The 13,347-nt window shown below is 41.3% G+C and overlaps 1 protein-coding gene across 5 annotated transcripts in view; it reads left to right on the top strand.

Annotated features, from left to right (window-relative positions):
• The window catches only part of ALG1 (ALG1 chitobiosyldiphosphodolichol beta-mannosyltransferase), a 30,365-nt gene that overhangs the window by 15,268 nt on the left and 1,750 nt on the right, over positions 1–13,347 (top strand). For all 5 annotated transcript variants that reach the window (XM_083153406.1, XM_083153403.1, XM_083153404.1 and 2 more), the window contains exons 9-11: positions 6,375–6,434; positions 10,105–10,215; positions 11,879–11,993. In XM_083153406.1, the coding sequence (XP_083009532.1) occupies positions 6,375–6,434; positions 10,105–10,215; positions 11,879–11,993 (286 nt within the window). The remainder of the gene's footprint in view (positions 1–6,374; positions 6,435–10,104; positions 10,216–11,878; positions 11,994–13,347) is intronic.

Raw genomic sequence — 13,347 nt, 5'->3', positions numbered from 1 at the left:
ACCTGATTCTTCGGTGTGCCTGTTGTACTCGGAGCAACCTGAATCTTTGGTGTGCCTGTTGTACACGGAGCAACCTGAATCTTTGGTGTGCCTGTTGTACATGGAGCAACCTGAATCTTCGGTGTGCCTGTTGTACACGGAGCAACCTGAATCTTCGGTGTGCCTGTTGTACACGGAGCAACCTGAATCTTCGGTGTGCCTGTTGCATTCATAAGATGAATTATATTCCTTAGAGTTCTGGTTGGGTGTGATGTAGCTCACAGACCGTATCTAGGTCAGTGGTTCTCAACCACGGTCCTCAGGACCCCTCAACAGTTCAGGTTTTCCAAATCACCCTGCAGGTGCACTCATTATTCACTGAAACATTTTAAAAGATCCACAGGTGGGGCTAATTATTTCACTTGTGATTCTATGTGGAGACCTAAAAAACGTGAACTGTTGGGGGGTCCTGAGGTCCGAGGTTAAGAACCATTGGTCTAGGTCGACATAAGCAAAATGGCTGGAAAAGGTCAACTCATGTAAAGAGTCAACATGCGTTTTTCATGATTTATTGTGTCAGTGTGGACACCTGAGCATGTGGACCCCCTGTTAATATACTGCAGCCCCTCGCAAAGGCTTGCTTCGCTTGCCTTGCTTTGGGCCACTTTACCATTCCAGATCGTAGGCCACGTGGTTGGTAAAGTATGAAAAATGTGAAAAAATCATCTTAGAAACTAAAGTTGACCTTTTGTCAGTGTTTTTTTTTTTAATTGTGTAAATTTTTATTGAAGCACATGAAAATGAATGTACAGCTTTACATGTCATTGTACAAGTTTGGTAAAACAACACTGGGAGGATACAATGCGTGGAGTGTTAATAGGCAATAAAACACATAAGAAAAAAAAAAATAAAAAAGAACATTAAATGTTGTGTCCATCCCTTCTCTTTTTTTTTAAGAAATGTCCACTCCGAATAACGTGGTCTCATTGGGTAGGTTGTTTGCTAAGCAAAGCTAGTACATATATGAGGAGTTCGGATATGATATTTTAAACTTAAGCATACAAGTAACAGATAAATTTAACCCGGTACTCTCAAGATGGAGTACCATCCTACCGCCCCCCCCCCAGAAGAAAAAAAAAGAAAAACAGAGAGAAAAAAAGAAAAGAGAACAGATAGTCAATGTTAAACCGTAAAGACTTAGATGTGCATGCAGGCACAGAGGTGACCTTCAGGTATTTCAGTAAGGTGTGTTGTAGATTGATGGACCGCAGCGCAATTCAGGGGGGAAAGGGGAGCGGGTATCCGCAAGGCCCCAGAGATGTATAGTTAATGGATGTATGGCCCTCATTGTGGATCAATGGCCAAGGCCAGTCTAGAGGCATTCCAGTTGCCCCATTTAGCAGCGTATGTACCAAGCGAACCCCGTGATCTATAGGTGAATCTCTCGTGACTCACTACTTCGTTGACAAGCGCCCTCCAGTGGTGTACATTTGGATACGTTACATCGAACCACTTCCTAGCTATAAGTACCTTAGCAATGGCCATAAGACATAGCACATATTTATAGGCCGGAGGGGACCGGGATTCTTGTAGGCCCAGAGCGAACATGCAATATTTGGGGTCAAAGGGAGGAAGAGAGGGGTCAGTGATGAGTACATCGGTCCAGACCATTTCCCAAAAGTCGTGAATCGGTGGGCAGGACCACATCATATGCCAAAAGTCAGCACCCGGCGATGTGCATCTGGGGCAATTGTCATCCGATCTCAACCCCGCTCGCATCAGGGAGACTGGGGATTTATAAGCCCTATGTAGTACATAGTATGCCACTTGTTGATATTTCAGGCATGCAGTGGCGTATCTAACTGAGTCTAGAATCTCTGCCCATTGCTCCGCATCCAACGCTCCTATGGTCGATTCCCATTTATCTTTGAGGGGAGTGAGACTATCGGTATCAACCCGGCTAACGATGTTCTTATAGATGGTAGAAACTTGTTTTGTGGTAGCTAGGCTCCGAAGGAGGGTCTTTAAAGGGGAGTCAGCAGTGGGGGGGGGGGGGGGGAGTCTTTAAACTGGGCTTGGGCTGCGTGTCTAAGTTGCAGATAACGGTAGAAGGAGCTATTGGGGATTTGCAGTTCCTCTGAGATCAGTTGGAACGTCTTGATTGCTCCCGAGGTGTATAGCTGGGCTACTGACATGAGACCCGCCCCCAGCCAGAAACCGTCTAAGGAGAGTTGTTCAAACTCCGGGTATGTTTTGTTAAACCATAGGGGAGTGTCCCCATCCACCCCTCCCCAACCGCACACCCTGTGGGACTGACGCCAAACCAGCACCGCCTGCCTAAAAAGAGGGGATAGGGTAGGCTTGAAGGGAGAGGAAAGAAGGAATTGGAGAGGAGGGAGGTGGGACCCCACACACTCGGCAAACGATCCCTCAAAGGTGGGGCCAGCTCTTCCCAGAATCCAATCCGAGATATGTGCCAGTTGTGCTGCGAAATAATAGAGTCGAAAGTCGGGCAGTCCCAGGCCCCCATCCACCCGCAGTTTGGTAAGGGTTTTAAGCGCTATCCTAGGTGGTCTGTTTGCCCATATAAAAGAGGAGAGGAGGGTATTGATGGTTGTGAATACATGCTTAGGTATGTAGATCGGGGAGTGCTGGAGTAAGTACAAGTATTTAGGGAGGATAGACATTTTGATGAGGTTAATTCTGCCCATGACTATAAGGGGGAGTTTCTTCCATAGGTGTATTTTAGCTTTGAGGTCCTTAGTAACCGCATTGATGTTGAGGTCTATAAAATCTGGGATTTTCGGGGTGATCCAGACCCCCAAGTATTTAAACCTGAGGACCCACTGGAGTGGAGAGGTAACTGGCAGCCCCTCCGGTATTTTGCCCGAGAGAGGGAGGATACTAGACTTCCCCCAGTTGACCAGGAGACCCGAGAAGACCCCAAAGGACTGGACTATCTGCAGCATCCCCTCCAAGGAGGTTCCAGCGTCTCTCAGAAAGAGAAGGGTGTCATCGGCGTACAGTGCGACAACATCTTCCCGCCCTCCCAGAGGGATACCCCTGACAACCGGGGAGTCACGAAGCATGATGGCCATGGGTTCAATGGCAAGAGCAAAAAGGGCAGGTGATAGCGGGCAGCCCTGCCTAGTACCTCTACCAAGGGGGAATGTCTCCGTCACGTACCCGTTAACTGAGATGCGAGCTACTGGGGATGAATATAACAGGCGCACCCATTGTATAAAATTAGGACCAAAGGCAAATCTGCGCAGGACCCCCCATAAATAGTCCCACTCCACAGAGTCGAAGGCCTTGGCAGCGTCCAAGGACACCACCACTGCCCCCGACCCATCCAAGTCGCCCCCCTGCAGGTGACAGTACAGCCTCCTGAGGTTCCGGGTGGTTGAACGGCCCGGCATGAAGCCAGATTGGTCCTCGTCTATAATGGTGGTCACCACTGAGTTGAGTCTAGTTGCCAGGATTTTGGCAAGTATTTTCACGTCTGTTGAGAGAAGTGATATGGGGCGGTAAGAGTCTGGGAAGGAGGGGTCCTTACCCGGCTTGGGGAGAACAACAATAATCGCCTCTGCCATAGACGGAGGTAGGGCGCCTCCCTGTTTTAATTCCACATAGAGCTGGAGAAGATATGGTATAAAATATTCCTTATGTTTTTTATATACCTCTATTGGTATACCGTCGCTACCCGGGGCTTTATTGTTGGGGAACGAGGATATGGCAGACCTTTTGTCAGTGTTAACCTTTTGGTGTTGACCTAGACATTGTCTATTAGCCTTCTGGTTACCTTCTGGTCATTGGTGTCATGATGGTGTCACACTTGTCACAGATTGTCAGTTGCACGTTCATGACCATCCCACCACATCCCAAATGTGCTCTGATGGATTAAGGCAGGGCTGGGCAACACCGGCCCTCCAGATGTTAATGAACTACACATCCCAGGATGCTTTGCATTAGTTTTGCTATGTGGCCATGCTGAAACTGGTGCAAGGCATGCTGGGATGTGTAGTTCATCAACATCTGGAGGGCCGGTGTTGCCCAGCCCTGGATTAAGGTCTGGTGACTGTGGAGTACACTGAGGAATTGTCATGTTCATGGATCCAGTTAGCGATGACCCATGCTTTGTAATATGGCACATTGGGGCAGATTTATTAAGCTTTAACAAGAGATAAATCCAAGGGTGATAAGGAGAGATAAACGTCCAGCCAATCACCTGCTAACTGCCATGTTACAGGCGGTGTTTGAAAAAATTCAGTAAGGAGCTGATTGGCTGGACGTTTATCTCTCCTTATCACCCTTGCATTTATCTCTTGTTAAGGCTTAATACATCTGCCCCAATGTTCTGCTGTAGCCTGGGGCCAGAAAGTAATGCGCATGGTCAGTAACATGGTCATGCTATGGCAATTGATATAAAGGGGTCTGATTTGCAAAGTAAGTCTTGCCTACACTGCTAAACCCCCACTAGCCTGAATTGTTGAAATAAAGTAGGATGGATCCCTGTATTAATGTTTTTGCTGAATACTGACCCATCTGCATGTCACAATTGTAGCCTTTGGGGCATATTTACAGTCAATTTCCACCTGTATTTTATTGATTTAAAACTCACGTTATGCTTCTGGGGCTAAAACATTTTACTAACAGGTGCTTTTTGGTAAGTTTTTAAATGTTAGTAAATGTGTATTTTATCCTCTTAAACTCAAAACTGGTTTAGATTGATTTCCATCTGAAGAAAATAAATAAAGATCAGTGGTAATTAACCTTTAGTTAAATATACCCCATGTTTTCCAGTTTTTACCTGAAAGGACCGGAACCCTACGTGGTTTCCTGTTGATGTAGCCAATCCACTTACAGTATGTGTTAGTCTTCCTGTAGATTCTGAGCTGCTCTTTTTTTATTATTTATTAACAGTTTCTTATATAGCGCAGCAGATTCCGTTGTGCTTTACAAATGTTGACAACACTGAAAGAGCAAACTAGGTAAAACAGACAGACATAGAGCTTGGAGGTCCCTAGCAGTCCCACCAAGTTGCAAGTCCAGAGTGGAAGCTATATAATACATAAGTGCCTCAGAGGGTTATGCGTATGGAATTTAAATATGATTGGCTTGCCTGAAGAGTTGAGTTTTCAGGGAACACTTGAAAGTTTGGAGGCTAGTAGAGAGTCCTATTGTGTGTGGAAGGGCATTCCATAGGGTGGGTGCAGCTCTTCTGTTATACCATTGATGTAGAACATAGTTTACAGTATCTGAGTTACTGTCACTTTCCTGTTGGCTTGAACCAGTCTTGCCATTTTAGATTCTGGCCAATCTGGCTAGTTGGAATGAAAATCTGGTAATGTTTAGGGAAAAATTATGATTGCTTCCAAATGCCAGAAAACTAATAAAATAAAAATGATTCAGCCAATTTGTCTGAACCATTCTGGTCTATTTTCCAGTGTTTCGGCGCAAAAACTAAATTCTCATTTAATTTCATATGTTACTAAATTTTTATATCAACCATATCAAATTAACTTAAGGTGTATGGCCAGCTTTACTGGATGCTTTACATTGCTTTGCATACCGCTATGTAAACGCTAGGTAATGCATTTTTTGAACTTTCAAAACCACCCTGTGTTGCATCAACTATCATACCATTGTCAGTCACCCTCCCCCCAGCGGCTGCAGATGTTCAATCAACTGACATTTGCAGACATTCTAATTCAGGCGACTCAGGGTGTGTACTGCACATGCGCAAAGGTCAGAGGGGTAGATTTATTGAGCTCGGTGAAGTAATAAAGTGTCTGTTTTTTTATCACCGGCCAATCAGCTCCTACCTGTCATTTTTCAAACCAAGCCTGTAACTTCACAGGTAGGAGCTGATTGGCTGGTGATAAAAACTAGACAGTTTATCACTTCACCAAGCTTAATAAATCTACCCCTGAGCATCATACTTTGCTCATAGTGAAGCAGAAGTGCTGGGACCTAAATCAAGTCACTGATACAGAGCAGCTTCGGCCTTTCCAGGCATTTGCCATATATATATATATATATATATATATATATATATATATATATATATATATATATATATATATATATATATATATATATATATATCTTTTTATTTTTAATCTTATTGGCTTAACCCTTTGAGTGCCAATGAATTTGTCAAAATAGGTGTGAAAATTGACCAAGCAAACTTATTTATTCATCATAATGACCTGTAATGTTTACATTATATAGGAAATATAATATTTTCTTACAAAACATTTATATTTGCATTTATATAACAAATGTGAGAGACGCTGGCATTTTTAGCGGATATGTTGGCACTCAAAGGGTTAAGTATCTGAGGTGAGATCAGATTAGCCAAATATGTAGTAATTATCACTTTGTTTCCTCAGACTATAACACATTTATCAGAAATGGAACCAAGCTTCCCTCTCTTGTTTGCGTTATAACAGGTAATACCATTCAAATTATTTCTGAAAGGCATTTTATTGGTCTAAGAAAATAGGCAAATATATGATTGATGTTGCCTGCCTTACATTATTTAAGTTTTAATCCAATTATTTTATGTATAGCTGAAGGAGGAACAGTATCAGGCACTTTGTTAGGGCCTTATTTATGTATGGTCATTTTCGGCTGTGTATTACAATCTATTATCAACACTTTTTGCAGTGATTATCGTTTATATACAGATAAACTTTCTAGGGCAGAGGGTGATCTACCGTATATGGGAGAGTAGATGCGAAAAAGCAAATTAGCCCAATTTCACTGTCCCAATAAAGAACTGTGGCTACGGAGGGTCTTATGTAAATGCCGTCAGACAGTAAACAAATGAAATGTAAGATTTCCATGTGTCCACTTTTTCCAGCACATACAGCGGGTTTGAAATACGTTGTTTATAACGGTTGTGTTTTTATCCAACTTTGGTACCAGGGACATACTAGCTATAATTTTTAACTTTTCCTATTAAAAATTATTTGCATGCAGCTCTTGCGTTCCAGTTTTATTTATTCTAGATTGATGGATCCCAATGGTGATGCGTGATCTTAAAAATAACTGATTAGCCACCAATACAGAGCCCTGGGAACTTCAAAGCTACAGTAATTACAGTGCTGGTGGCAGGACTTCCCTGTGCAGTACTATACCTTGCTATAAATTGTGCGTCCATTTAAACTGAATAGGATATATTGAATACTTAACCTCATCAATCCCCGATCCTCTTCTCTCCTCCAGCATGTGTGGATCATACGCAATGTGTATGGCATGCACAATGGGAGCTGGGTGCACACCATACATACTGTATTAGGAGTTATGTGCACATGCAACAACCACAATTGGGTCATCATGCAAATGCCTGCAATTAACTAATTTAAATAACAGTATAATATATTTATCCTTATTATCAAGTCTTGTTATTTTATACTTTATTTGCCACCCAACAAGTCCTGGATGTTTTTAAAGATTACAGAAGGTATCATTCCAGTTTTAATGGTTTCTGTAGTGTTTTTAATCTACCCTAATGTTGGTTAGATTTTTCTTGTATTTATTTTAAATATCATTGTTGCAACATACAGTAACTGTTATCCCCAAAGTGGCAAAGATCCCACTCTTTGTACCCAGGGCCCAATTCCGACCTGATTGCAAAGTATCCAGGAAAAGGACTAGGCGTGTCTGAACGTTTTAGGGGAGGGTGTGTGATATCAGCTCCAACCGGTATATGCCATTTTTACATCGCACCACGAGTAAGTTTCTGGCTACACGGTGCCTGCGATTACTTGTGCACAGTATAGAAAATCAATAGACGGTGAGTCTGTTACAATGGGTTTTGGACATATTGGCACGGCTGCAAATGGATGTGTAGCCTAAAACATTCATGCGCACTGCAATCACATGAATGTGCAAGGCAGGATTTCACTCTAGCGCAGGGCGGGGCAACACCGGCCCTCCAGATGTTAATGAACTACACATCCCAGGATGCTTTGCATTAGTTTTGCTATGTGGCCATGCTGAAACTGATGCAAGGCATGCTGGGATGTGTAGTTCATCAACATCTGGAGGGCCGGTGTTGCCCAGCCCTGCGCTAGAGTGAAATCCTGCCTTGCACATTCATGTGATTGCAGTGCGCATGAATGTGTACGGCTACACATCCATTTGCAGCCGTGCCAATATGTCCAAAACCCATTGTAACAGACTCACCGTCTATTGATTTTCTATACTGTGCACAAGTAATCGCAGGCACCGTGTAGCCAGAATCTTACTCGGTGGTGCGATGTAAAAATGGCATCTACCGGTTGGAGCTGATATCACACACCCTCCCCTAAAATGTTCAGACACGCCTAGTCCTTTTCCTGGATACTTTTTTCGGTCATGCCTGCATTTATCTTAGCACTTCCACTAAGCGGCCAGTTTCCACCCCCAGACGCCTACTTCTTGTTAATCACCTTGCGAACGGCGTACGTATAGAATTAGTTGCAGGATTTAATTGGAGGACATCCTCATGCATGCATACTGCGAACCATATGTATGCGCAGTGTATTGTTAATAGGCTGTGAATTCAGCACAGATTAAGTACCACTCATAGTGGGGTATTCAAACTCGGATTCCGACGAACCTCCCGACAGTCAGAATCCTGGCCATTTTTCCCTGTCTCCAACACTAACTCGATAGTCAGCAATGTTCTAAATGTGACTCATCGAAAATGGCTGTGGATTTGACAATCCAAGGCTGTTTCCTACAAAACATTTTTGTCTTTAAAAAAAAGACCTTCAATGTTGTCGGAAACGGCAGCATTGAAGAGGCGAGTGCCGACATTTCCCTGTGGTAAATATCAGCACAGATTATATGCCGTCCATAGTGTTTAAATGTGAAGAGTAAAATAGTTTATTGAACTCTCCCCTCATCTTTATTCCACTAGCATACCAATAGGAATAATAGGCCTGATTCATATTTGTAAGTAAAGCAAAAAAGAAAGCAACTGGGCAAAACCTTGTTGGATTGGGCTGCAGCAGATGTATGAGACAGTTAGGTTTTGGTGGCGTGTGTACAAACTGAAGTCTAAATAGCAATGTAAAAATAAAGCGGTCAAACATCTGTGGTCTGCATGCAAAATCAGTCAGTATTTACCCTGCACAGAAAAACTTTAAATGTGTTTGATCCACTTGCATGGCAACGTGGTTTGTTATAGACCGTTACTTGGTTTGTTTGGTTTACTTACAAGTATGAATCCAGCCCAAAGTTGTTACCATCAGCTGTCATATACAGTATCCTCCATCTCAGGAAGCGCAGATATGTGCACACATTGGATTGTTTTTATATGATTGCAGTGATTTTACTAATCCTCATAACCATACCCTCGAACCAATTAATTTTAGTGTGTACACCCAATTCGGCTAGCCACGGCCAATAACGTTAACTGTTGTGTTTGGGCTTTAGATATATTAGTCCAAGTGTTTTAATTGCATGAAAGGAAGTAAATTATGTGATTATTGTAATTATGTTGGGATTTGTGTGTCTATATAAAATAGAAGTTTATGTTCCCTGTCAATTACAGATGCTTTCTTCATACATCTTGCCTCGAGATGCCTGGCATGAGTGAGCCGCCAAGTCCCGTGCAGCTGTGCTAGCATTGGACATATTTGTTTTTGCTGGAAATGCCTGCTAGTCGCAAAGTTGAGACACTAGTAGAATGTGCTGAATAATTTGATATGTGCAACACTTGTATATTTTGTGCGGAACATGTGTTGGAAAAAAGCTTCAGCACTTTGTGCTGAAGAGGCTCAGTCGCACACAGATATTCAAGTATTAAATAAATCCGCAGTCTCCTGGTTCATGCTAGCTAGATGCATTTTCAGCCAAAAAGTTGCCCAATGCAAGCATAACCTAATGGGGCCTGGTGGCTGAAAGGTGGGACTAGAGCAATGATGTATGAGGACCCCTCTGCAGATTTATCTTGTACTCTGCAATAATGATGCCATATTGTAATATGCAGGATTGTATGGCTTTTTGTTTTGGCATGAATAGCATGCATTTTTAAGTTGCAATATATATTATTTTTTTATATGCGTGTACATTGATATTGCATTACATCTGTTATTTAAGATTACCTTGATTTTTGTTTAATCCTAGGAAAAGGGCCATTAAAAGAATATTACTGTAAATTAATAAGCGAGCTACAGCTTGAGAACATCCAGATCTGTACACCTTGGTTAGAAGCTGAAATGTATCCAGTCTTACTTGGTAAGAACAGTGGGTGACATTGGTTGTCTACATTTTATAAACAGTTTATTATATCCAAATGTTCTTTTTTAGATGCTAGCATAAATATAATGGCATACTAATAATACATTCACAAATGTGTACATTTTGCGGATGGGAATTTGTCAAATTTGCTCCACAAGCTAAATAAGACTTACACCCCATACACACGGGGTGACAGGAGATTTGTGTTGAGCAATCTGGTTAAGTACAGACCCCTCAGCGCACAGTGCTGCACCAGCGCTGAGTGATCTATCACCGCTTTTGTTCTCAATAGAGAGGACACAGCAATGACTAGATATGTCTAGCCCGGCACATTGTTGTTGCCGGGGCCATATTATAAATAGGATAATTAGAGGGCAGTCTCGGTGAAACATATGTGGGAATTTGGATTCCTGCACCAGAAAGGTAGTTGATGCCCCCCGCCCAGGGACATCTACATCATTTCCTCCCATAGTGACATATACATAATTTATAATTATTTATTTTTTTATTTATTTTTTTACACCTAGAATCATGCATAGCTGTGACTGATCCGTGCAGGCTTCATCAAAATACGAATGTAAAATACGGTCTATTATTCCATTCGTATTCTCTGCTGAATTTGTGACCGAATTCAGCAGTACGATTGATAGTAGATAGATAGCCTACCACCATATAACTTTTTTTTTTTTAAGATTGAATGGATGCATTCCTACTTATTCAATCTTATTAAATGTCCCTCTATGTGTAAAAAATAGTAAAAACTATATATATAAAAAAGCATGGATGGAAGTGGGATGGAAGTTCCATTCAAAAAAAGATTTGGTGGACAGTGTGGTTATTTAAGACATATACATTGGTGGCCAGCTGGGTGGTAGCTGCATTAAAACATTGGTGGACAGTCTGCTTGTGCGGTGTACTCACCGCTAGTCGTCTTTTTCCTAGAGCATGGTGTCTCTTTCAAGCAGTCTGGAGAAAATGGCGCAGAGGAGTGGACGGGTCCCTTGTCGTTCGGTGCATACACCCTCCATTATTAGCGACCTAGCCAAAATTGACCTGCCTGCGCATCATTGTTTGTTGTTCATGCATACACATACATGCCGATATTTTGACTAATATCGTTCAGAAGGGCCCTTCTGAACGATACTGGTCAAAAAATTGTTCTACTGTTTATGAACCTTTTTAGTTTTGTTAAAATAAGCATTAATATAATTTTTCACATACTGTATGAAATGCTTATTTGTTGGCTAGTCAGGCATCAACATGGCTTGAATTGGTTGCTTGTAGACACCACAGATCCTTAAGCCTAGTACTTACAGTGCATCTTTCTGCTAACGTTGTAATGATTGACAGCCCTGGCTACTTCCTGCAATAGTACTGAAACTGTCTATTTGTCTTGGGGATGATAAATGGGAAATTATAAATAGTAAAGCTTGTTCAGACAGCACTTCGAGATATCCTATCTGGAGAATTGAAGCCACTAGGTAAATGTTTCTATTAATAAAATGACTTGTTCAGATCTGTGGAAAATATAATGGATATTTGATCTATTCACAATGTAACACTGGATTCTTATGTAAGCTTGCATATGCATTTGTTCAATGGAAATTGGGAAAATAGCCGCTAAAAGCCATATTTGTATTACTGATGTTATTTTTTTCAGGATCAGCTGACCTAGGAGTCTGTCTTCACAAGTCTTCCAGTGGTTTGGACCTTCCTATGAAAGTTGTTGATATGTTTGGCTGCTGTCTTCCTGTGTGTGCAGTCAATTTTAAATGGTAATAAAATAAATGAAAACACTTGCAATTTGCTTTAGTAAATGTAGCTTCTAGCAAATTTGTTGCTGAGTAGACTGATCTACAAGATCTCACAGTATAAATGGGAAATGTTAAAAATTAATTTATTATTTTTCATTTAACTGTAAATCAAACTTTCTGGGGGCCATCACTTCTGGATTTGTGTACTAGAATGCCATGTGGCCGGCAGTCTGGGGAGTATGCTCTGGGGATGCACGGTGCAGAGACCAATCAGCTCCTGCACCCCCTGACCCCCCCCCCACACACACACACAACGTTCGCTCCACAAGTGTGTGTGGGGGGATGTGTATGGCTATTGGTGTGGGGGACTTCCCGGGGGATCAGTAATAATTGGCAGGAGGTGAGGGTTCATATAAAGTAATATATGCTGGAGAGGGTTGGTGGTATAATAATAAAAATCCATGGGTACCAAAGGGGTAAGAATGTATTTTATACACCCACCTAGATACATAGCTATAATATATATATATTTTTTAATAAAATATTTGAATCCATTATTTAAAGACTTTAATAATTAACCCCTTCACGACATTGCCTTTTAAGGTAATTTTTTTTTTTTTTTTCCTCCTTGCGTTCAAATAAGCGTAACTTTTTTAATTTTCCGGCTATATAGACACATGAGGGCTTTTTTTTTGCGGGACAAGTTGTACTTTGTAATGGTACCATTTACTATACCGTATAATATTCTGGGGAATCAGGAAATAATTCAATGTGGGGTAAAAAAAAAAAAAACCGCCATTGCACAATTTTGCGCTGGTTACGGTTTTTTTGGAGTTCATAGTTCGTTTAAAATGATGGGTTATCTTTATTCTATGGGTCGTTACGATTCTGGTGATACCAAACTTATATAGTTTTCGTTATGTTTTACCACTAAAAAAAAAAATCGCAACTTTTACGTTTTTTCTAATTTGCGTTGCGTCGCCATGTTCTGCGGCTTATAACTTTTTTATTTTTCCACCTACGGACCTGGGTGAGGGCTCATTTTTTGCGGGCTGAAGTGTACTTTTTAATTAATACCATTATGGGATATGGGCGACTTTCTGATCTCTTTTAGTTATTTTTTTTGGGTACGCGATGCGACCAAAAAACGTAGTTTTGGCGTTGGGGATTATTTTCCGTTTACGCCTTTAACCGTGCGGGATAACTAATGTTATATTTTAATAGATCGGACTTTTAGGATCGCGGCGATACCAAATATGTTTATTTTTTTTATTTTTTATTTATTTTTATTTGGGAAATGGGGAAAGGGGGGTGATTTGAACTTTTAATATTTTTTTATTTTTTTTTTATTTTTAAACTTTATTTTTTTTTTTTT

Source organism: Crinia signifera, chromosome 7 (genome assembly GCF_055691185.1).
Source record: "Crinia signifera chromosome 7, ASM5569118v1, whole genome shotgun sequence".
NCBI classification, from domain to species: domain Eukaryota; kingdom Metazoa; phylum Chordata; class Amphibia; order Anura; family Myobatrachidae; genus Crinia; species Crinia signifera.
The sequence above is the reverse complement of the archived record's forward strand: the minus strand, read 5'-3'. Positions and strand labels throughout refer to the sequence as shown.